The following is a 24067-nucleotide window of genomic DNA, read 5'->3' on the forward strand; positions in this document are numbered from 1 at the left end:
CACGGCCACTCCCTTGATCTTTGCACATCCTTTCTCGTAATTGTCTTACCCTGATAAGGTCCAGCAAGCAACTAAGCCTGTCAACTGCACTAATGTCTGCCTACCACATGCAGAGACATTTCGGCTTGTTCCTTCCTCTCTTTTGAGCAGAGCTAACGTAGCCTGGACTTTCCACACCTCTAGTAAAGGCGAGAGACGTAGCAAAATTCCGGAGTGATGCACTCCGAATGGGTTCAGGCAACCCCATACTTCCATTCTAAGAACCCGAGGACCCTATGGCTTCCTGGCTGTCCTCCGCAAAGCAATGGCACGCCTCTTCAGGACCTTATCCGCGACCACCCTGCTCCCGCCCCGCAGACGCCAGCCCGCCCTGACCTCCTCGAACTGCTCGCCCGAACAGCCAGCGCCGCGAGCCTCCAGCAACTCCCGGAACTGCTCCAGGGTGACGGACTCTTCACCGCGGCCCAGCCGCTCTTCCAACCAGCGTAGTAGCGCGCCGTGGTGCCTCGACACCAGAGATTCGCAGGGAGGTGCCGGCCGCAACGCAGCCGCTGCCTCTCGCAGCCGGGCTGGTTCCAGCAGTGCAGCGGCGGAAGGCAGCACCGCAGCCGCAGGGCCGGGGCCGGGGGTCGCGCCAGAGTCGGCAGCCCAATCCTGATGTGGACTCCAGCCCTCACCCCCGGCGGCCGCCGCTTCGTCTTCGCTACTGTTACTCGGAGCGTTCCCCATGGGGTCTCCGTCTTGGGTGCTCGGAGGTGTCGCCGCCGCCGCCGCCGCCGCCGCCGCCTCCCAGCCACGACCTGTCAACCTCCGACAGCTCCTGGCGGGCGGGGACGGGGTGGAGACCACAGCGGCGGCAGCGACTTCCGGCTTCCTGGCCGTCGAGCTAGGCCTGATGTCGCAACGGAGCCGTCAAGCGGATTCTATTTGCTCACGACAGCTAGATGAGGCCCAAGAACACGCTTGTTAACGTGTAAGTCCACGTCTAGCCTCCTTTGCCGCCATCTTTGTTGAGGGCGGATAAGTTGTAAGCCAGGACGGTTTTGCGTACTGTTCCACTTTCTCCTCCACGCTTCACGTTCAGAATCTATTCTGGAAAAGAAATAGAAAGAGTCTCAGACGAAAAGTAAACTTTATGTAAAGTCTACAGTGTCGCGCTGCTGACGTCACGACCAGCGTCTCTGCTGTCTTAGTCGTAGCTTGAGAGGTGGCTACCTCCGAAGTGTGCCTTGTGTGTTGCTGTGTAAATGCTGAGGATATGCGGTCTTGGTGTGGTGCTGAGCCTCGCTGTGGCGGCGGCGGCTGTCTTGGCCGTGTGGTTGATGGATTGGTGGGGTTCCCACCCCAGTATTCGCCTCTTCGTACCCGAGGAGCTAGCCCGCTATCGCGGCGGCCCAGGGGACCCGGGTCTGTACTTGGCACTGCTCGGCCGCGTCTACGACGTGTCCTCTGGCCGGAAGCACTACGAGCCTGGGGCGCACTATAGCGGCTTCGCAGGTATCAGCGAGGCTCTCACACCTTCTCTTCCTGCGTGGGCTCACAGCCATCGGTGCAGCATGCGTTCGTCTAGTAGTTTATTCATCCGCGCCTCGTCATCTCATATTCTGCGGTGGGAAGGACATGGTCCTGGTTTGCAGCTCGGATGCAACTGTGCTAGTTATGTACCCGCACGCTCTCTGTCCGCGCCTCTGTGTGACTGATTTGCAGAGAAATGTATCTCATTAGTTAGTGGTTACATTCAGCGGTATACCTGGTCTCTGTAGCTACCGTGCTTTCAGTCGCTTTCAGTCCCTTTAGACTGATCCGAAATAACCTTTCCTCCACCCACCCACCCCCGTTTCCCCTAAGATAATATTTGAGTACTTTTTAGTTTTAGTAGATGCAGTTGTCTACTTTTCTTAAAAGATTATGAAAAACAAGCAGGGAATGAAGTTAGAGCACAGGAAAACAAATACCTTTTAAAGTCTTAAAATACCTACAATAAGCCAGAAGTGGTGTTTTGTGGTCCCAGCAACTGGAGTGACTGAGACAGAAGGATTGCTTGAGCTAGAAAGATCCATTGAGCCAGGAATTTGTGGCCAGTCTGTCTCTAAAACAAGATGAAACAAATCTTAGAATAAAAGTGGGTATATTAGCCTTCCTAAGAACATTTATCAAATTAACTTTAATCTGCTATGCTCCCCCTACCCCATAACAACTGAAATTGAAAAATGTAATTTGACTAAAATCCTTACAAGATATGAGAACTACAAGCCTAATAGCCTTTACATTTTATTTTATGCGTATGACTATTTTACTTCCTTGTACATCTCTCAACCACCTGTGTTCTTGGTGCCCAGGGAGGCCAGAAGAGGTTTTCAGATCCCTGCCAACTAGTATAGATGGTTGTGATCTGGGTACTGGGAACTTTGGTCCTCTGGAGGAGCACAGATTGCTCTTAACTATTGAGCCAACTTTCCAGCTCCCAAGCTAATTTTAAAGATAACTTTTTCTAGCCAAGGGTCTAGCATGAGAAGGGACCTACCCAAGGGCATGGAGAGTTAGAAGCAATGCTAGACCAGATTCAAGACTTTTCTTGACAGTTGAGTGCACTTTAGGACACTGCTAACATCTGATATTGCTGTCATGGGTGTATGCACAAGCGTGGGCATAAACACTTCCATTTCTGGGCTAGTATGCTCTAGTACCTGTTGAGTTCTATGCATACAATATTTGAGCTCCATTTATTGTCTACCATGGGTCCTACCTTGGCCAGGTGCTGAGGAATCCAAGATGTCTCTGACTGCCCACACAGTCTGTTAGGGAAGCAAATTTATTCATTGTGTGGCCAATGCTTATTTTTATTGAGGCACAAGTCACAGAAAACATTTTAAAGTGTACAAGTGTTTTGTAGCCATCGTACTGGCCCCATGTTCACTCCTTGTAGATAATTCTGTATAAGCACTGGTGAATATGTCTCTGTGAATGTATGTTGTCAGTTCCCTTCGATGTTCTGGCTCATTTGAGAAACTGTCACGCTGCCTTTAACGTCTCTGAACCATCCTATATTCCCACACGGATGCATTTGAATTTCAGTTTCTCCTCACATCCTTGCCAAAACTTGTTACAAGTTTTTTTTTTTGTTTTTTTTTATAGTCCTGGGGATTGAAGGCAATGTGTCATACATACTAGGCAAGAATTTCATTGCTCAAACACATCCCCCAGTTTCTTCCCCTACTTCCATTTTTTAGATGAAGTCACATTATGTAGCTCAAACTGCCACACAGCAATCCTACCTCAAGCTCCCAGGTGCTGGAATTAGGGGAGCGAACCAGTATTCCTGGCTCTTAATGTCTTTATTGTTGTCATCCTAGTGGCTCTAAAGTACTGTCTCCTTGCTCTGCATCTCAATGTAGAGATTATAAGCGTGCACTGCTAAGTGGGTACCAGAAATCCAAACTCAGGTCCTCAAATGTGTTAATTGACTGAGCTATCTCTTACTAAGGCCCTGTTTTATGATGTTAAAAGAAAAACGATAAGTTTTACCAGAGCCTCCAACCTAGTCATGGAGGAGGAAAGAGAGGAGGACAGCCCAATAAGTAATGGAAAAAGTGACGAGACGAAGTTCGTGGCAAATACTGCTGATCTAAGGACTGTGGATATCCTCACAAGGCAAAGGAAAGCACTGCGGACTTTGGCAGGAAATGACATTTTTTTTTGGTTTACAAATGTCAGTCTAGAGTCAGGTGAGGAGGCACGCACCTTCAATCCCAGCATTCAGGAGGCTGAGAGAGTCAGACTTCTGAGTTGAGGCCACCCTGATCTACAAAGCAAGTTCCAGGACAGCCAGGACTATACAGAAATACTCTATATTAAAAAACTATGGGCTGGAGAGATGGCTCAGTGGTTAGGAGCACTGATTGCTCTTCCAGAGGTCCTGAGTTCAAATCCCCACAACCACATGGTGGCTCACAACCATCTGTAATGGGATTTCATGCCCTCTTCTGGTGTGTCTGAAGACAGCGACAGTGTACTCATATGTAATAAATAAATCTTTAGAAAAGAGAAAGAAAAGCCATAAAATATCGTCTAGGGAGCTTGGTGTGATGGCACACATACTTTTAATCCCCATACTTAGAGACAGGTAGACCAGTGCCTGAGTTCTGGGCCAGCCTGGTCTATGTAGCAAGTTACAGGCCAGCCAGAACTACATAGTAAGACCCTATCACAAAAATAAAACAAACAAAAACAAAAAACAAAATCCCACAATACAAACAGTTTAGTGCTGTAGACTGGCCAGTTAGGAGCACTTCCACTCTTAGGGAGCACCTGCATTCAGGTCTTAGCACCAATGGGAGATGGCTCACAACTGCCTGCACCTTCGACTACACGGGAGCCAGTGCCGTCTTCTGGCCCCCTCATGCATGTACTCATACACATACACATGCATACATATCTGGCATATAGACAGGGACAACAAATACAACTTATAATAATAAAACACTAATCTGAGTGTTACCTGGAGGATAGTTTGGTAGGATGAAGTGTGGTCCTACTAGGGGTTCTCTGGTAATTCCCCTGAGAGAGGATGGCAGGTTGGGGCTGTTTGGTAACAGGTAGAGACGGTGGGTGAATACAGAAGCCATTTAGGAAGAAAATAAAGATTTGGCCCTAATTAGATAGGAGGGACAAAAGAGGTATCAAGCCTGCGTGTCTAGATGGGGCAGCTAGTTGATAAGGGACACCTGATGAGGAGACGCCTGTTTCTTGGGGCTGACGACAGTAGCTCAAGATGGACCTTTCGAATTTGGGATGGTTGTGAGGCAGCTAAGTCACATTGAGTAGAAGTTGAATATACGGGCTGGAGAGATGGCTCAGCACTTAAGAGCACTGACTGCTCTCCCAGAGGTCCTGAGTTCAATTCCCAGCAACCACGTGCTGGCTCACAACCATCTGTAAAGGGATCTGATGCCCTCTTCTGGTGTGTCCAAAGAGAGCAACAGTGTACTTACATATATAAAATAAATAATTCTTACATGTGTGGTATTTAAAAGAGAAATTGAACACATAAGCTCAGTGCTCAGAGAATGGCTGAGCTAAACATAACCTAGATATAGGGTCTGAAACCACAGGGGTGGATACGATGGTCAAGATGTGGGATAGTAATTATTCCCTAGAACTAAGAAGACAGGAAGGTGCCGGGAAAACCAAGAGGGGAGTAAGCATCAGGGAAGCCAAAAGATGTCATTTTGAATTTTCTCAATTGAATACTGTTGAAATTAAATAAAAGCTAGTGGGCCAGGTGTGATGATACACACCTTTGTTCCCAGAGCTTGCAGGGCAGGCAGATCTCTGTGTGACAGACACACTGTAGCTCCCATTGCCACTATGATGAACGCATATGTGATGGAAGAGGGGAGCCATGTGTGCTTGGTGGAACTGGGGTGTGATGGGTGTGAGAGAAGGTGCAGCTGATGGAGAGATAGGTTATTACCCAGCATGGTCAGCAGGGGGCAGTGCAGCAGCCCAGAGCTTACATGGACTCAGCCCCTAACGAGCTGTCCAGCCGCACAATCACCCTGACTCTGAACACTGACAGATGTTCAAGATGAAGAATGAATGGTCCATTTTTTTTTTATTTGACCTCCTCAAAACACCTCTGTGGTCCCTACTTCCCCCAGAGGCCATGATGGTCCATGGCCCATGCTTTGGCAGAGGACCACATTGATGTCTGAGGACTGTATTGCCACTGGAGACCCAGCAAGGTCCTTGGCACATGCTGACGCTGGAGATCATATGATGCTCATGGTCTGTGCCATTGCAGAAACCATGTAGAAGCCCAGCATCTGTACTCTGGCTGACTATAAAGGTCAAGGAAGCCAGTCTTGCAGTGCTACCAATGCCCGCAGACACACAGTTGAGAAAAATGAATGTAGAAGGCCTCTGTGACGACTCCTACCTTCCACCCCCAATCTTTCCTCTCCCCCTAAAAGTAACAGACTTAAAAGGAAGCCATCAAAGAGAACTCTTGCAAGTTGTGATAAGGAAGCTAGAGTGTAGCTCTCCACAGTTGATGGCTTCTGACAGGGGTGCAAGTGGAGAAGGACTCAGCTTTCCTTAGGGGGCTGGCCACTGGGAGTTTGACCATGCTCCAGTGAGTATTTGAACAATATAAAAAAAGTTTTCTCCCCTTCTTTGTATGGGGGTGGGGGAGCGGGGAGGTCACATGGGATAGGGAGCCCACATAGGAGGACTAGACGTGAGTGTGGAGCATGGGATGTGAGCAGGGTGTATGAAGTGAAATTCCCAAATAATAAAAATGTGATGTTGGAAAACAAACGAAAACGTAAATGCAAGTACATGATAGTTGAGAAAAATTCACGTCCCCAGTCCAGGAGGTCCCTGAAAGGAGTGGGGGTTGTTAGGGTATGTGTTTTCAGGTGTTCTACTTGGTACAATACTGTGATTAATAACTAGGTCTTTGGCAATTTCTTTCCTGAAGGCCGGGATGCATCCAGAGCATTTGTGACAGGAGACTATTCTGAAGCCGGCCTCGTGGATGATGTAAATGGCTTGTCCTCCTCTGAGATACTGACGTTGCACAATTGGCTTTCATTCTACGAGAAAAATTATGTATTTGTCGGTATGTAGCCCTCAGCATTGCCGTGGACGTTGGTTATTTGTTAATCGGTGCGTCTGCATCCTTTAGGAATTAGGCTCAAGGTAAAAATTTGAAACCAGCCCCGGGTTTTTCATGTTAGCTTCTTGCTTTAGTGCAGGAGTGATCCCCAGAAGAACATAAAGTTGTGGGTAATCGTGGGAGACGATTGCAGGCCTTGTACTTCAATGTCAGTGGGCCCAGTCCGTGGCATTTGTGTTGGACATTAACAGCCAGCTTAAGAGGCATCCTCCCTGTGGCTCCAGTAGTCAGGAAGGCTTCACGCCACTTGTATGCAGTTCTAATGGTCCCATTTGATTGCTCTCTGATGAAACAGGCATCCCAAGTGAGCTGTTTCTCAAATGGAAGTTATGCTAACTGCATATTCATCCATCTACCCACCCACCCACCCATCCATCCATCCATCCACCCACCCACCCACCCATCCATCCATCCATCCACCCACCCACCCACCCACCCATCCATCCATCCATCCACCCACCCACCCACCCACCCATCCATCCATCCATCCATCCATCCATCCATCCATCCATCCATCCATCCATCCATCCATCCATCCATCCATCCATCCAAAATGCATGTAGCCCAGGGTGGTCTCAAACTCACTACCTAGATCAGGCTGCTCTTGAATTCCTGATCCTACTGCCTCCATCTCCTAAGTGATCAAACATTAATCCCAACTGTGTTAATATCTGGGGCCCTGCACCTGTCACTCACTGGCGATAAATGAAGGAAAACAACTCCTAATGAGGAGACCGCCCACCAACACTGATCACTACAGTCTTCCCTAAACTCTGAAAGCTAGGATGGCTGAAGCCAGTCCTTTCATCTGTGTGCAGCCCCACCTCTCCTGAAGCCCCGTGAGGGTACTTCTCTCAGATGCTAATGTCCCTTTGCCTTTGGACGAGGTCTAGATTGGAGTTTTCTGCCCCTAAGGCCTCTGAGTGCTTGCATTCAGTATTGCTTGTGCTTCTCTTTCTGCAAACCACGGCATGTTCCCGAACTCTTCTGCTGCATGTCCAGTTGTTTAAGAAGTGATTTCATCAGAGCTGAAGTGAGTGCCGTTCCCTCCCCCTCTCCTTGCTCCTCATTCTCCCCCATTTTTAGCCTTCCTCATCTCACACGTCTGTGCTCTGTGCTCAGAACACTTGTTTCTTCTTGTTCACCATGAGGTTGTCAAGTGACAGCTGACATGTTGCTGACCTAATGAATAAGTCCTGCATGCGAGGCAAAGCTTCATCTCTAGCCCTAGCTTTTAACAATTCCGTCAGCTTGTTAAAAAGTCTCTAGTTCCCAGGTCCAGCATCAGTCAGCTGCTTGTGGCTGGCTGGGTTAGGCTTTGTTCTACCTTCAGCCTTTGTTAAAATCATCCTATCAGCTTCACGTACGTTCAAATGGGTCATAGTCATTTTGAGGCCTAGCTGGTGTTTTATGGTGAGGTTTTCTTGTTTTGTTTTGTTTTGTTTTTTCAAACAGTCTCATAGCCCAGGCTGGTCTCAAACTTGTTGCATAGTTGATGCTGTCAATGAAGTCCTGATCCCTGTTCCAATGACTCAAGTGTTGGGACTCAATGGGTATGCGCACCATGTCCAGCTTTTTTCTTTGCTTGGTCAGTTGGTTTTTTATTTGTTTTGTATTTGAGATAAGCTCTGACTACGTAGCCCAGGTAGCCTTGGACTCACAGAGAACTGCCTGCTTCTGCTTCCTGAGGGCTACAAAGCCTGGGGTGTTATTTTTATTTTTGTTTTTACTTTGGATGTTTAGTATCAATTTTATTATAAGACATTTCTGTTTTCAAGACTATTCTTTACAAAATAAAAATTTTATTTCTATTCAAAAAGAAGAAAGAAAGCATGGCAGAAAAATAAGAATGAAATCCTATGAACAAACAAAGGAAGCCATACCAAATACCATGAACTCATTTTGGAGGAGCAAACTAGAAGTACTCCTGCTGTCCTTGGGGATGAGCCAGCTGCAGAAACAATGTGGCGTGTGGTGGGGCACCTGGTAGAAAGGCTTTGGGGAACTTTGGTTAGGCAGGATGTACTTAAACAACCATAACTGGTGTTACATCGGAGATCCTCATGGTGACCAGGAGTGAGTATGGTGCAACGGTTTTAGCCTGGGTGCCATCTGAGACGTTCAGGGACATCAGAGGGCAAAGGCAAATTTCCAAGGTGCGTATTGACTGAGCACAGTTGAGAATCTATCCCTGTAGTTGCCCAGCTGGACTTCAAGGGGAATGAGGCAGTTTTGCTGTGCTCTGGATATACATTTAGACCCAGCCAGTAAAGCTGTTATCATAACACAGCATCTAAAACTGTGCTCCTGTTATCCTCTCTTTAGATAGCATGTTTAAAACTCAACAAGATAGGTTCATTCTATGTATAAAAGTTTGAGGGTAAGTCAGCCTAAACACTTCTTTCTCATCTGGCACTGAGGCCCTGCCCCTCCATGTCTTCCTGTAGCAAGCATTTAAAGCAAATGGTCTGTTTGGAGCTGGGCCTTGCAGGACACTTTCTAACTAAGCAGACACCTCTGTACAGGGCTTTGAATAAACCACGGTGTGCATGCTTGAGACTTAGGTACTTTTGGAGCTGGTGGCCAAGAGAGACTTCTTGGAGGAGTTAACAGCAAAATGAGCCTTGCAGAAGAACGGGAATCCAAATGGAGATTTGGGGGGAGTGGAGCAGTGTTAAGTGGTGCCTGAGGTGGGAATCAGCAGGGCCTCTCAGCTAACAGAGAAACCTGTGGGCTCCAGCACACAGGAAGGAGCAAGTGGCTTGAGAAGAAGCAGAGTAGACAGGCAGAAGCAGAATGTCTGGAGGAGCCTGGAGGCCCAGATAAGAGGTTTGTATTTTATTTGTGCTTTAAGTAGCTACTAGAGGGTTTTAGTCAGGCATAGAAATGGCATGTAGGATTTATGGGATTTTGTTTGTTTATTTGCTTTTGTTTTTCTTTTTTGTTGTTGTTCCAAAGATTAGTTTAATCTAAAATACACATATAAGAATATATAATTTTCATGAGCATCCCAGATCTTCTGAAACATAACAGAGATGTTGTAGGCATTATAGAAGAAGTGTTCACAGTGAAATAAATTAAAAGTATGAATGAGCAGAAATTGGCTAACTTGAAACTAGCATAGTTATTCTATGGATAGTGAAAACCGATAGGTGGTGGGGAATTGTCCTTAACATTGACCTAATTCTTTTTTTTTTTTTTTTTTTTTACTTTTTTTTTTTTTTTTTTTTTTTTTTTTTCAGAACTGGGGACTGAACCCAGGGCCTTTTGCTTGCTAGGCAAGCGCCCTACCACTGAGCTAAATCCCCAACCCTTTTTTTAAATTCTTTTTATTGGATGTTTTATTTACATTTCAAATGTTATCCCTTTCCCCCCCAACCACCCACCCCTTCCCGCCTCCCAACCCTCACATTCCTCTACACTGGGTGGGATTCAGCCTTGGCAGGACCAAGGGCTTCTCCTCCCTTTGGTGCCCAACAAGGCCATCCTCTGCTTAACATGCAGCTGGAGCCATGGGTCTGTACATGTGTATTCTTTGGGTGGTGGTTTAGTCTCTTGGAGCTCTGATTGGTTGGTATTGTTGTTCTTATGGGATTGAAAACCCCTTCAGCTCTTTCAAACCTTTCTCTAACTCCTCCAATGGGTACCCTGTTCTCAGTTCAATGGTTGGCTGAGAGCATTCGCCTCTATATTTGTCACGCTCTGGCAGAGCCTCTTAGGAGACAGCTATATCAGGCTCCTGTCAGCATGCACTTCTTGGCATCAACCATACTTCCTGGGTTTGGTGACTGTATGTATATGGGCTGGATCCCCAGGTGGGGCAAGCTCTGAATGGCCATTCCTTCAGTCTCTGCTCCAAACTTTGTCTCCATATCTCTTCCTATGAATGTTTTTGTTCCCCCTTCTAAGAAAGACTGAAGTTTCACTGCGTATAGCCCTGACTATACCAGAACTTGATCTTTAGACCAGACTAGCCTCAAACTCATAGAGATCCTCCTGCCTTTGCCTCCAGAATGCTGGGATTAAAGGTATGCACCACGACCCCAACCCCCTGGCATGATTAATGTTTAGAAAGAGTTCTCAAGGGGGCTGGAGAGATAGCTCAGTGGTTAAGAGCACTGACTACTTTTCCAGAGGGCCTGAGTTCAATTCCCAGCAACCACATAGTGGCTCACAACCATCTGTAATGGGATCTGACGCCCTCTACTGGTGCTGAAGACAGTGACAGTGAGTACAGTGTACTCACATACATAAAATAAATAAATAAATCTTTAAAAAAAGAAGAAGAAGAAAGAGTACTCAAGGGGCTGGGAAGATAGATGTCTCTGGGGTTAAAAGCATTGGCTACTCTTTTCAGAGACCAGATTCAGTTTCCAGGGGAGAGCCCAGGACCTCATTCATGCTTTCAAGTTCCAGCCCTTTACCAATTTCCCTGTGGTGGTTGTACGTGAGAAATGTCTCCCGTGGGCCTTTGAACTCCTGGTTTCCGGGTGTTCCAGTTTCAGATTGTGAGCACCACATGGTAGCTTACAATCATCTGTAACTCCAGTCCCAGTGATCCAACTCCCACTTCTGATCTCCAGGAGCACTGTACGCATTTGGTACACAGACAGATTCAGGCAAAACACTCATACTCATAAAATTAAAAAAATAAAAAGAGCATCAAAATTAGGCCCATAAATCTAACGCTTGTAAAAACTGAGGGAGGAGAATCAAAAACCTCAGGCTAGCCTAGGCTAGAAGTTAGGCCCTGCCTTGAAACAGTAAAGTAGTGAGGTAAGAATGTACCTTAGTGGCAGAACACTGTCTTAGCTTGTGTAAAGCCCTCGTTCTGATCCAAGCCATTGGGGAGATGCCCCAGGTGCGATGCGGAGAAAGCCTGAGAGCTTCAGCAGAGGCCCACTGCAAGGCTGCTGTCTAAGGGGCAGCAGTGGGAACTGACAGGAACGGAGAGAAGTCAGAATACATTTCTGAGGTAGAACTGGCGAGATTTGCCCATTAGTAAAGGAAAGGAAGTTGTATCTGAATGTGAACATCGGGGGAGATCCATGGCTCTGACACAGATAGACCTGGGATGTACTGGTTTCTGTCGCTGTGGTAAATTACCAGGACCAAGGCAACTTTGTTTGGACGCAGTGGTTTCAGAAGCATAATGTCAGGGGAGGCCTGGCAGCACGTTGTTCGTCAGGAAGCTGAGCGTCATGTCTTTAAGTATCACCAGCAGGTAGAGAGCGTGTGAACTGGAAGGGAGGCAGGGATGTCCACAGGGAGACAGACTTCCTCCAGCAAAGCCACACCACCAATGGGTAGTGAACTGGGAGCTCAAAGGCCCGAGTCTCTGAGGGACGTCTCTCACCCACAACCACCACCACAGGGAAGTTGGTAAGGGGCTGGAACTTGAAAGCATGAATGAAGTCCTCGGCTTTCCGCTGGAACCTAAGTTCAGTTCTGTTCTGACTAGAGGTTGGACCCACAGAGTTGAGACAGAGAGCCAAACTACCTCCTACTTGATCAAACCTCTCTTAGGTGTTTTTTCCACCTAGTACAGTGGTGCCTTTTAAGGCCTTTTTAGGACTTGGACACATCAAACTGTGGCAACCAAGCAAGCTGAAGCTTTCCTGCTGTCCTGTGTGCAGACTGCAACCACTTTGTAATTTTTCATAGCTTAGATAATAAGAAATTTTGAAAGCCTTTCCTTTTTCTTTTTTAAAGATTTATTCATTTATTATATATAAGTACACTGTAGCTGTCTTCAGACACACCAGAAGAGGGCATCAGATCTCTTTACAGATGGTTGTGAGCCACAATGTGATTGCTGGGATTTGAACTCAGGACCTCTGGGAGAGCAGTCAGTGCTCTTAACCACTGAGCCTTTTCTCCAGCACTTGAAAGCCATTTTTTAAAAAAAATTAATATCCATTCTCTATGTCCACTAAGGACTATGTCAGAAAGAAAATAGTGGAGGTAAAAGCATGGGCTCTGGGCTGCTCTAACTAGATAGTCTGTAAGACAAAGTAATTTGACATGGACACAGAGAAATGTGGGCTAATAAACTATAGATTCACCCACCATTTACTGAATACTTAGTGTTCCCTCAAGCTGTACAGAGCATTGATAAAAGTGTCATACATAAGTCTGTTTTCAGGGAACTGATGCCTGGAGGTGACAAAGATTTGATCATTTCCATCCTAGTAGACCACACCTAGATGACTTTTCAGCCCCAGGTAACCAAAAACTCAAAATAGCAAATGGCCCTGATAGAGTCTTTTTTTTTTTTTTTTTTTTTTTTTTTTTGGTTCTTTTTTTTCGGAGCTGGGGACCGAACCCAGGGCCTTGCGCTTCCTAGGCAAGCACTCTACCACTGAGCTAAATCCCCAACCCATCCTGATAGAGTCTTTAAGGGACTCTCAAGCTTCCTGCTGGATCTTCACAAGCCAGGCCGCCATCATCTGCATGTCTCTCAACATGCTTATCTGCCAAGCTCCCACAGAACAGTTCACCAAGCTTTGAACACTCAGTGGCTTTTCTAGACAAGTTCCCAAGTCCCTTCTACAATCCTCCCCAAAACAACATAGTCAGATATGACACAGTAATACACCACAATCCTGGTACCAATAGGCCATAGGGTTTCTATTGCTGAGCTGAAACACCATGACGGAAGGACTTGGGAGAACGTGGTTTGCTTGACTTATCCTCTCATAGCTACTCTGACCTTCCTCCCTGTGATCCCAGGAAGACTGATTGGAAGGTTCTACAGAAAGGATGGGCTGCCCACTTCAGAACTAACCCAAGTAGAAGCCATGGTGACTAAAGGCATGGAGGCAAATGAACAGGAGCAGAGAGAAAAGCAGAGGTTCCCTCCGTGCAATGCTGAGTGGAGCTCCGCTAAGGGCAGCAGGCTCTGGTGCTCCCAGAAGAGGTAAGCAGCCTTCCTCCCCCCTCCACCTCTCCTGGACCCATTCCTGAGCTCCTCTTTCATTGTCCATGTGTTATTCAGGGGCTCCACATGACTGCTGATCTGGGGGCTTGCATGTACTATGCATGTATGGTCTTGAGTTCTAGTCATGTACTTATCATTGTGATCAAAACACCTGAAGCAATTTATGGGAGGAAGATTTAATCAGACCCTTCATAATATAATTCAATTATAGCCTTTATGGTCATAGAGGGTACAGTCCACCATGGCAAGGAAGGCATGGTAGAGCCACTTGGCCTATGGCAGCGCAGGTGTGTGGGTATCAGTTCTCACATCATTATAGATAGAGAAGCTGAGGTTGAGTCAGAACCAGAAGCAGATATAACCTTCAAGACCTGCCCCAGTGAGTCACTTCTCCCAGCTAGGACTCAGGTCCCCAAGGTTCTACAACCTCCTAAAACTGTACTAGCAGCTGGGGACCAAATATTTAAGTATTCTTGTTGGGGACATGTGATATTCAAATCATAAGATAGGGAACTGAAGGAAAATCTTAGTAGTAGAACCTTTAATATCCAAACCTTAGGGTTGAGACATACATTTGAGACTTGGGCCTCTTCGTCAACTCTCAATCCCCCAGAGATCCTGCAGAAGGAGAGATCCTGCAGAAGGAGAAATCCTGGTCTGGGAAGTCGATGGCCCGGGTACTATTTTTTTTCTTTTTTAAAATTCATTTTATGTTATGTATATGTGTGAGTGTCTGTGTTTGTATGTGTACCATGTGTTTGCAGGTATTTGAGGAGGCCAGAAAAGGGACACTGAATTCCCTAGAACTAGAGTTACAGGCAGTTGTGAATGGCTGTGTGGATGCTGGCAATCTCCCAGGTCCTCTGCAAAAGTAGCAAGTGCTTTTAACTGCAGAGCCATCTCCCAGTCCATAAAGGTCCGCCATTTCCTTTCCTTTTTTAATTCTTACTTTTAATTGTGTATAGAAGGGGTAAGAGAGATGTCTTTTTTTTTTCTTTTCTTTTCTTTTTTTTTTTTTTTTCGGAGCTGGGGACCAAACCCAGGGCCTTGCGCTTGCTAGGCAAGCGCTCTATCACTGAGCTAAATCCCCAACCCCAAGAGAGATGTCTTAATGGTCAAGAGTATGTGTTAATCTTGCAGGGGACCTAGCATCCACTTGGTGGCTCACAACAATCCATAACTCCAGTTCCAGGGGAGCTGAGGCCTTCTGACTTCTGCAGGCCCCAGGAACATATGTGGTATATATATATATGTGTGTGTGTATATATATGTATATATGTATACACACACACACACATATATATGTATATATATACATACATACATACATAAAGACACTCATACATAAAAAACAAACAAAAGAATCCATGTTTATGTGTGGGTATGTGCTAAGTGCCCAAGAAGCCAGAGGTGGTGTGGTGGTGTGTCCCCTGGAAGGACTTACGGGTTGTTGTAAGCTGTCACTGTGGGTACAGGAACCAAACTCAGGTCCTCTAGAAAAGCAATATGTGCTCTTGACAGCTGAGCTCTCTCCATCTAGCTCAGATCCTAATTCTTGGACTACTTTTGCCTATTCAGCCAGGATGGTCCTCAGTTTTCTGTTTGTCAGCACAAGCAGAAACATGGGGTGGAAGGTAGACCCATCCTTTGGTGCCCTCAGGTACTGTATGATTTTTATTTTCTTTGCAACACAATCTCATGTGGAGTACATAGATCCTGTACTGGCCTTGACCTCTCTGTTCAAGGATGGCCTTGAACTTTTGATCCTTCTGTCTCTATCTGCTGAGACCAGGAACTTCCGCCATCCGCCAGCATCATGCCTGGTGCTTGAGTCTGAACTCAGGGCTTTGTGCAAGCTAGGCAAGCACTCTGCCAACTGAGCTCCATCCCCAGATTGTTTTAAAAGCACTATGGTAGCTGGAGTGTAACTTAATGATATAGTGCTTGCTTGGAACATGGCCCTGGGTTCAATCCTTAGCACCATTAAAAGCAAAGCAAACAAAAACAAAGCAAATAAAATAAAAATCCTTTAAAAAATCAAGATTAAACAAAAGTGAAAAATCAGAAAAGCCCTGGCACCCTGAGCATTTCCAGCAAGTGCAGGCTGGACAGGCGTCTCTGCCTGTGCAAACTCAGTACAGTGAGCAGAGTTACTAAGCATAGAGATTTCCGCTTTAACCGTCGGGCTAGCTACACTCACACCTAAGCTCAGCTCTTTCACATCTCCTTCAAAGCTCTGGTTAAGGGGACCGTGGGAACCAGAAAATGGACAAAGCTCTCAGACTCAAAGGATCAGATCAGTCAAGCTCTTACTGTGAAGGGGGAGAGACCCCATTCCCATGTGCTAAGCTGTGTAGCGATTCCTTTGTGCACCAGGGATCTATCAACTATTGGATAGATAGAGCACACAGTGAAAGCCACCAGCTTTCTCTAGGTGCAGCCACTGTTCCACCACCCATTCCTTCTGCTTTAATGTGGGGGAGTGAAGTGAAGACTCAGGAAGTAATCTTTGAAAGACATGGCTTTTGGGTACCACTCAACACAATCCTGGATACAGGTGTCCTCAGAGAGCACCGGTGATGTAGGAGGTACCCTGTGTGCTGTAGAGCTCCCTGTGGTGTACTCCAAACTAGTCCTGAGCCTCAACCCACCATGAGAGAACGGAGCAGGGACCAGGTTTAGGGTAAAGATCACTGGTAGAATAGTCAACTGGACCAAGAAGGGAGGCATTTTGGTGCCTAAGCAGCCCTGCTCATGAATAAGACACAAGTGAAATGGTTTCTAACAGGACCAGTTCCTCTCCCAGCCAGTGATGCTAGTCCAAGCACTGGCGCCTATATAAAGGTCATTTTCATGAGCTTCACTTTCCTTCTGCAGAGCCTCTGAGTCTGCCAAGGATCAGATGCAGTACACTGAAATGATTTAGGTTCTTCTGACCAATAGGAGGTTGCCAGGGTATGCTGGGTCAACGTGGAATGCTTTCCCTGAAGCCTGGCATCTCAGGAGTTGGATCTATACAGAGCCAGCACAGGTTGCTGCCACACAGGTGTCAAGGCCACCGCAGCAGATGCTCCAAGCCTTAAGATATAAAGGAGCTCAGTGGTAGAGCACTTGCCTAGCAAGCACAAGGCCCTGGGTTCGGTCCCCAGCTCCGAAAAAAAAAAAAAAAAGAAAAGAAAAAAGAAGATATAAAGGAGAGAGGAACAGCGGTGCTCACTGGCTATTAGGGGAGACCTCTCAGTCCTGGCAGCAGCTCAGGAAAGTGACGCTGCTACTGCTTGAGAAAGAACGGGGTGGGGCAAGGGCACAATGAAAGGGGCAGGGACTCCACTTCCTTCTGAAGAAGGTATTGTTAGCAGTGTGTGTGGAAAGCCGGAAGTAGGAGTCCTAGGTCCCAGGTTGAGATATGAAGTGGAATAAAGGGCTTTTCCTTTTTGTAACTACCTGCTCAGAGTTTCCTCCTCTCATCCCAGGGCTTGTAAGTTCATACCTTTAAGAAGTCCTCTTTCCTTTTTTCCTAGTGGAGGTGTGCACAGAGACTGGATTGGTGTCCCCAGGAAGTTGTATAAGCCAGGGGCCAAGGAGCCCCATTGTGTTTGTGTGAGAACAACTGGCCCTCCTAGCGACCAACAAGACAACCCTAGACACTCAAATCGTGGGGACTTGGATAACCCCAACTTGGAAGAATACACAGGCTGCCCACCACTGGCTGTCACATGTTCCTTCCCACTCTAAGATGGTGGTCTGTATGTTGCTGAGACGTAGAGAACCTTCCCTAGATCTACAGAAAGCTCTTATGCCCTAGGATGGCTCCTGGCCTGAAATAGGAGTGCCAAGGACTCCAGCCACACTCTGCAAACATGGGTCACAATTCTACTGGCTGAGACAAGAGCCAGAAAGCCTACCTCGGATGGTCAGCTTGTTTTGACACCGTTTGGAACCTCTGTCCCCCGCCATCTTCCTTCAGAGCCTGCAGACATTAATGAACACAATGACATCGATAGAACTACTTCGGTAAGAAGTCTGAGAGCTCCAGCAGGGCACTCCCCTAGACTGAGTGCTGCCTGAGTCAGGCGTGGGCTCTGCCATCCTGCCAGCCCTGCTGGTACTTAGAGCAGTAGCAAAACAGGACTGTGGCTCTCAGTGGAAAAATCAGGCATTTCCCAAGAAGATTCTGCACTTTAGTAAAATCAAGGTAACTGTTTTAAGACGCAGGGTAATTGACTAAGCTCATAATTTCTGATATTGGTGGTATTTCTAAAACCTCTACTCCAAGGCAAACTTGAATGTACTGACTCCATGAGAGCTGAGATGGTACAGTGAGATGAGATAATGAACTGGAATAGCAGAGTCTGCGGTTTGACTTACACAAATGAAGCACACCATAATCCCCTGCCCCGGTGTGCATGAAACATTTCTCTTTACTCATACTGCTAGTGAAAAGTTGCCCTCCACTCCTAGTCTCTATTACTGACACACATTTTAAGAGGCTTTGCTCCAGGTTTCTCATACCCTCAATGCGGAATTCCTCTCTGCTGCACAACAGTAGCACTTCTTATCTGTCTTTCTGGTTGTTTTCATTTTCCAGACAGGTAAACTGGGCTGGCCTGGAACTCACAGAAATCCTCCTGTCTCTGCTTCCCAAGAATTGGGGTCAAAGGCATGCACCGCTATATCCTACTAGTTCTTACCTTTTTTTTTTTTTTTTTTTTTAAGATTTATTTCTTTATTTTGTGTGTGAGTACACTGTCACTGTCTTCAGACACACCAGGAGAGGGCATCAGATCCCATTACAGATGGTTGTGAGCCACCATGTGGTTGCTAGGAATTGAACTCAGGACCTCTGGAAGAGCAGCCAGTGCTCTTAACCACTGAGCCATCTCTCCAGCCCAATTCTTACCTATCTTGATCTCTGCTACTTTAAACAAAATTACTTGACTTTTTGAGACAGGATCTCATGTTTCCAGGTCAGCCTTGAACTCAATGTGTAGGCATATGCGACCTTGGCCAGTTTATTCGGTACCATGCCCAGGGATTGAATGGACCAGAGCTGTATATATGCTAGGCAAGCATTTTACCAACTGAGCTATATCCCTAGGCCCTTGATCTTTATCACTCTTGACTCTTTGGCCGTGATGTCCTGTAAGGTCCCCATAAAGCCCTCACTTGCTGCCCTGGTCTTACCCCCCAGTTGTTCCTTCTGGGTCTCTGAAAGCTTCATCCCTAAGAACCCCTTCTCTCTGGTGTTGCTTTCTCCTACTTGAGGCAGGACACTCTGAGGTCGTATCTCCAGTCAACGAACTTGGTAATAAAGATGTCTGGGAGCTCTGTCTGCAGGCACTGTAGCCCCCTCACTTGCTTTTCTTCTTTTGTGCACATGATGTCTGTGTATGTATTAGTGAATATGATGTTAGATGTCTTTCTGTGTTTCTCTCCAGCTTGTATGAGACAAGGTCTCTCACTGAACCCATAACTCTTATTTGGCAAGACTAGCTGGCCAGCAAGTGCCTCCCCAGTGCTGACACCGATGTGTGTCCCTATCCCTGACTTTCTACAGGGATCTGAACTCTGGTCCTTAGGTGTATATGTCAAACACTTTACCAACTGTGCCATCTCCCTAACCCTGCAAGCCCCAAATTTCTAGCACCTCCATTCTCCTTGTCACCAGATGTCATGGTTTCAGCTGTCATCTTGACACAAACTTAGAATCACTTGGAAAGAGAATAACTAAGGAATTGCCCAGATGACGTTAACCCATGGCATGTCTGTGAGGCAATTTCTTTCTTTCATTCTTTAAAAAAACAAAAAACCATCAGGATTTCTTTATGTGTAGCCCTGGCTTCCCTGGAATGTATTGTGTAGACCAAGCTGGCCTTGAACTCAGAGATTCTACCTGCCTCTGCTTTCTACTGAGATTAAAGGCCATACCTGGTCCTTTTATCTCCCTCTCTGTGTATGCATGGAGACTTGGAGTCTTCTTTAATTGCTAATAGAAGTTGGGGTAGGGGGAAGGCACAGACACTGTGTACTGTGTCACCCCGGAGCAGGTGGATGTTGCAGGATATTTGATCACACTGAGATTGTGTTTCTAGTTGTGGCATGTCTCAGCCTTAGCACCTACTTCAATCCCTCTGGCTGGAACACAGACCTGCCCTTAGGACACGCCTTTAATCCCAAACAATGAAGGTAAAGTTAGTTCGTAGAAGGAAGTGCCCATGTTTGAAAGTGATGTCTGATTGATTGGTAGACAAAGTGATGAATCAGAGAACGATTTGACAAAATAGGATGTGCCCAACTCTCACGAGAAGAGAGAGGAAAGGGAAGCTGAAAGAGAGCCACAGTAACTGGGGAGGTTGTTTTCGGGGAGGCAGGCAGGCAGGCATCCCTTAATGCCGGGTGCAGGAGGCTGGAGGACGCTCCAACCCCTTCAGAGGGTGTGGGGAAAAACTCCACTCCTGTTTGGTCTTCTAGACTCCAGACCAGCGTGAGCCAGCAGAGTCACAGGTAACCTGTTTGTTCTGCCCGAGGAAGGGACCATTGACCTCTGTGTTAATTCTTCTTTGTGTTCCTGGAGTTGGACTGACTTAAAGTTTTGGACATGGGACAGTAACTTTCTGCCACCCCTCTGGGTCTGGTCCTGGAGCATTGGGATGAGGTCCAGGGATGTGCACACAACTTGTAAATAGACATAAAAAGAAACTCCAGACCCTGTATGTGTCTGAATGGCCAGCTTTTGGGGTCAATTGGCCCCAAGAAGGGATTCAATCTCCCCATAACCATGGCAGTCAAACATAAGATCCTGGGACTTGGATTCAGATCCCCAGAAAGAGCTTATCACTAACCCCCTGCTTGAGCCTGTCTTTTTCTCTCTAGTAGGGTTCTGACTTTCAAGATTCAATCTGAGCCACCAGCTAGCTCAGGGAAGAAGACAGAAGTTCTCCAGGAATCGGGAACTGCAGATCTTCTCCTCCTTGATCCCCCTGCCCTGCCCCAAGTGCAGAGGCTGAGGCTCTACCAGCCCTGGCCCCTGTGCCCCTTTATCTGTGTCCCCCAGAGGAAGACACAGGCCTTGCCGTAGGGACACAAAGCCATAGCTGTGTCCCCTGATACCACTGTGGCCTTCCCCCTGTGGCCTTTGGGTCTGCAAATTCAAGTGTGAATCAGACCATGCAATATTAGCCCTTTTCCACCTCTGATCTCTTTAACTGGAAAGCTCAGCACCCACCCTTTTCAGATAACCCCAGGGGCCTCACTAATCTAATAGAGTTCATTCTTTTCATGCACCAGCCTACTTGGGATGACTGTCAGCAGCTTTTGCAGGTCCTCTTTACCACCAAAGAGAATGAGCAAATTCCCCTAGAGGACAGGAAAAATGTCCCAGGAAATAATGGGGTCCCAACCCTGAACCCTGCTAATATAGATGAGGGATTCCCCCTCAGGAGGCCTGACTGGGACTACAATGAGGCATCAGGTAAGGAGCACTTGAAAGTCTACTGCCAGGCTCTACTGGTAGGTCTCAAGGGTGTAGCAAAATGACCCACTAATCTGACTAAGGTGTAAAAGGTGTGGCAGGGCCCTGATGAAATAACTTCTGCCTTCCTAGAATGACTTATGGAGGCCTTCTGCCAATATACACCCTATGATTCTAGCACTGAGGAACATAGGGCCACACTGACTATGGTATTTACAGATCAGGCCATGAAGGACATAAAGAGGAAGCTCCAGAAGCTAGACAACTTACAAGATAAGTCTTTGAGGGAACTAGTACAGATAGCTGAGAAAGTTTACCACAATAGGGAAACAGAAGAAGAAGAGAAAGAGAGGAAACAGAGGCAGAGGAAAGGGAACTGCAAAGAGAAAAGTGCCAGGGTAGGAAGTTAGAAAAGACCCTTGACAGTGGTTAGAATAGGAGGGGACCCAAGCCTCCATCACAAGTAAGGAGACAGAGAGCTCCACTTGAGAAAGACCAGTGTGCCTATTGCAAAGAATGCGGCCACTGGGCTAGAAATTGTCCCAACAAGAAAAAGCAGGCAGAGGGTGCAATAAGGAAGGAAGACAGCTCACAGATCTGTAGAGTCTTAATTGTGGGAGAAGAGAGTGACTAGGGGGGATGGAGTTCAGAGCCCCTCCCTGAACCCAGGGTAACTCTGAAAGTGGATGGAAAACCCACTCAGTTTCTGGTGGACACAGAGGTACAACACTCTGTCCTCCTCCAGAAGGGCTCCTCTCCAAGAGAACATCTTGGGTCCAAGGAGCCACAAGGACTAAAGAATACTCATGGACTACCTGAAGATCTGTTGATCTAGTATGGGCCGGGTATCCTGTAAGGCTCAAAATGAGTCTTAACTACCAGGATACCCCTGAAGTGAGACATGAGAATGGAGTTTGATGCAAACACAAGAGGTTTATTTTCCAGTGCATCAGAGTCACCTTCAATCTACCCCTCATGGCGAGTGACTGAAGGTGATCCCAAATGGCTATAATGAGCAGTTTTTATACTTTTTAGGGGTCCAGTTTACGTCAGCAAGGTTACAGTTTAAACTTAATGGCTAAGCATATCGACCTTTGAATCTATTGGCTAGCAAGCATATGACATGCATTCGAACTCTATCTGTGACCAGAGGGTCAGGTGACTGTCAGTCCGTACATTCTGCAGTTTTTCAAGAATGTCCCTGCTCCTCCTGAGAACTGTGGGTGAAGAATGGAACTTGGCCTAGCCTTGACCTGAGGCAGTGGGTATAAAGCTAGTGAAAACCCTTAGGGTCCTTCACAGGAACTCCATAACCTACAACTTTCTACCAGGCCAAGCCTCTTAATAGCTCTTACACTTCAGTAAGAACTAGGGTCCTTCAATCCCACTCATTCACCATCATACCTGAATGTCCTTATCCCCTCCTTGATCGAGACTTACTTACTAAAATGGGTGCTCAGATCCACTTCCTCCTGAAGGGCTCTACCATCATAGGTCCCAAGGGAGAAGCTATCCAAAAGTACCCTTAGGCCTTGGCTGAAACAGCAGGCATGGGGAAGGCTACCAACCAGACCCCCATTTATATAGAGCTGAAGGCCATGGTTACCCCAATATCCATACACCAGTACCCCATGTCTCAGGAGGCCTGGGAGGGGATCTGGCCTCACATTAAGAAGTTCCTGGACTTGAGGATCCTGAGGAGTACCAGTCAGCATGGAACACACCTCTCCTGCCCATCAAGAAAACTGTTACCAAGGACTATCACCCAGTGCAGGACCTACCTGAGGTAAACTGGCATACAGCTGACATACACTCCATAGTACCTAATCCTTGTACCCTGCTGAGCTCATTACCACCTACCAGGACCTGGTACACAGCTTTGCACCTCAAAGATGCCTTCTTCTGTCTAACCTGGACTCCCCAAAGCCAGGAGTACTTTGCTTTTGAATGGGACTATCCTGAGACAGGGATCACGGGACAGCTCACCTGGACCAGGCTGCCCCAGGGATTCAAGAGCTTGCCAATCCTCTTTGATGAGGCCCTACATCGTGACCTTGCCTTCTACCATGAGTCTAACCCGCAGGTGAGCCTTCTGCAATATGTAGATGACCTTTTAACTGCAGCAGAGACTGAGGAAGACTGTCTCAAGGGCACTAAGCAGCTGCTGATAGAACTGAGCAAGTTGGGTTATCGAGCGGAAGGATCTCTCTGACCAACCACTACCAATGCTCAGGTTAAATGGTTCACTGATGGCAGCAGCTATCTCCTAGACAGGCAGCACAAGGCTGGAGCAGCGTGGTAGACAGGCAAGTGCTCTGGGAAGAACCATTGCCCCCTGGAATGTCAGCCCAGAAAGCAGAACTGATCACACTCACCAGAGCCTTAGATCTGGGAGCTGGCAAAAAGTTCAATGTCTACATCGATAACATATATGCTTTTGCCATTGCTCATGTACATGGGGTGATATACCAGCAGAGGGGGCTCCTCACATCCAACAGTGAGGAAATTAAGAACAAAGCCGAGAACAAAGCACTCTTAGAAGCTCTCCTCAAACCACTAAAGGTGAACATCATCCACTGCCCAAGCCACCAAAGAGGAGAGACTTTCATAGCTAGGGGAAACAACTTTGCAAATAAAATGGTGAAAGATGTTGCTACTAAAGACCCGGTCACCATCACAGTTCAACTAATAGAGACAAAGAAAAGGGGGGTAGACAACTGGACTAAGGGTTGTCCCCTTCTACAATACTCCCCAGAGGAAATAATTCAAATCTCTGGTTACCTCATCAACTATTACCTTAAAAGAGATGGACAATGAAAGACACAAGAAGGAAAAGTTATGGGGCTGGAGATGGCTCAGTGGTTAAGAATACTCACTGACTGCTCTTCCAGAGGTCCTGTGTTCAATTGCCAGCAACCACATGATGGCTCACAACCATCTGTAATGGGATCTGATGCCCTCTTCTGGTGTGCCTGAA

The 24067-nt window shown here is 46.9% G+C and overlaps 2 protein-coding genes across 5 annotated transcripts in view; one reads left to right on the top strand and one right to left on the bottom strand.

Moving 5' to 3' along the window:
* Zzef1 (zinc finger ZZ-type and EF-hand domain containing 1) overlaps positions 1-754 on the bottom strand; it is a 135488-nt gene extending 134734 nt beyond the window's left edge. For both annotated transcript variants that reach the window (XM_032912264.1, XM_032912265.1), the window contains exon 1: positions 376-754. In XM_032912264.1, coding sequence (XP_032768155.1) covers positions 376-729 — 354 coding nt within the window. In that variant the 5' untranslated portion in view covers positions 730-754. The remainder of the gene's footprint in view (positions 1-375) is intronic.
* LOC116908840 (neuferricin) lies at positions 728-18960 on the top strand. 3 transcript variants are annotated; one of them, XM_032912262.1, is made up of 4 exons: positions 728-944; positions 6482-6622; positions 13412-13598; positions 17141-18960. In XM_032912262.1, exons 1-4 carry the CDS (start codon positions 728-730, stop codon positions 17352-17354), a joined length of 759 nt encoding a protein of 252 aa, XP_032768153.1. In that variant the 3' UTR covers positions 17355-18960. The 3 variants fall into 3 exon arrangements, with proteins under 3 accessions (XP_032768153.1, XP_032768152.1, XP_032768154.1); XM_032912261.1 differs by lacking the exon at positions 728-944 and adding an exon at positions 981-1497; XM_032912263.1 differs by lacking the exon at positions 728-944 and adding an exon at positions 1379-1549.
* The last annotated feature ends 5107 nt before the right edge of the window (positions 18961-24067 follow it).

This window comes from Rattus rattus, chromosome 9 (genome assembly GCF_011064425.1).
Source record: "Rattus rattus isolate New Zealand chromosome 9, Rrattus_CSIRO_v1, whole genome shotgun sequence".
NCBI lineage: Eukaryota > Metazoa > Chordata > Mammalia > Rodentia > Muridae > Rattus > Rattus rattus.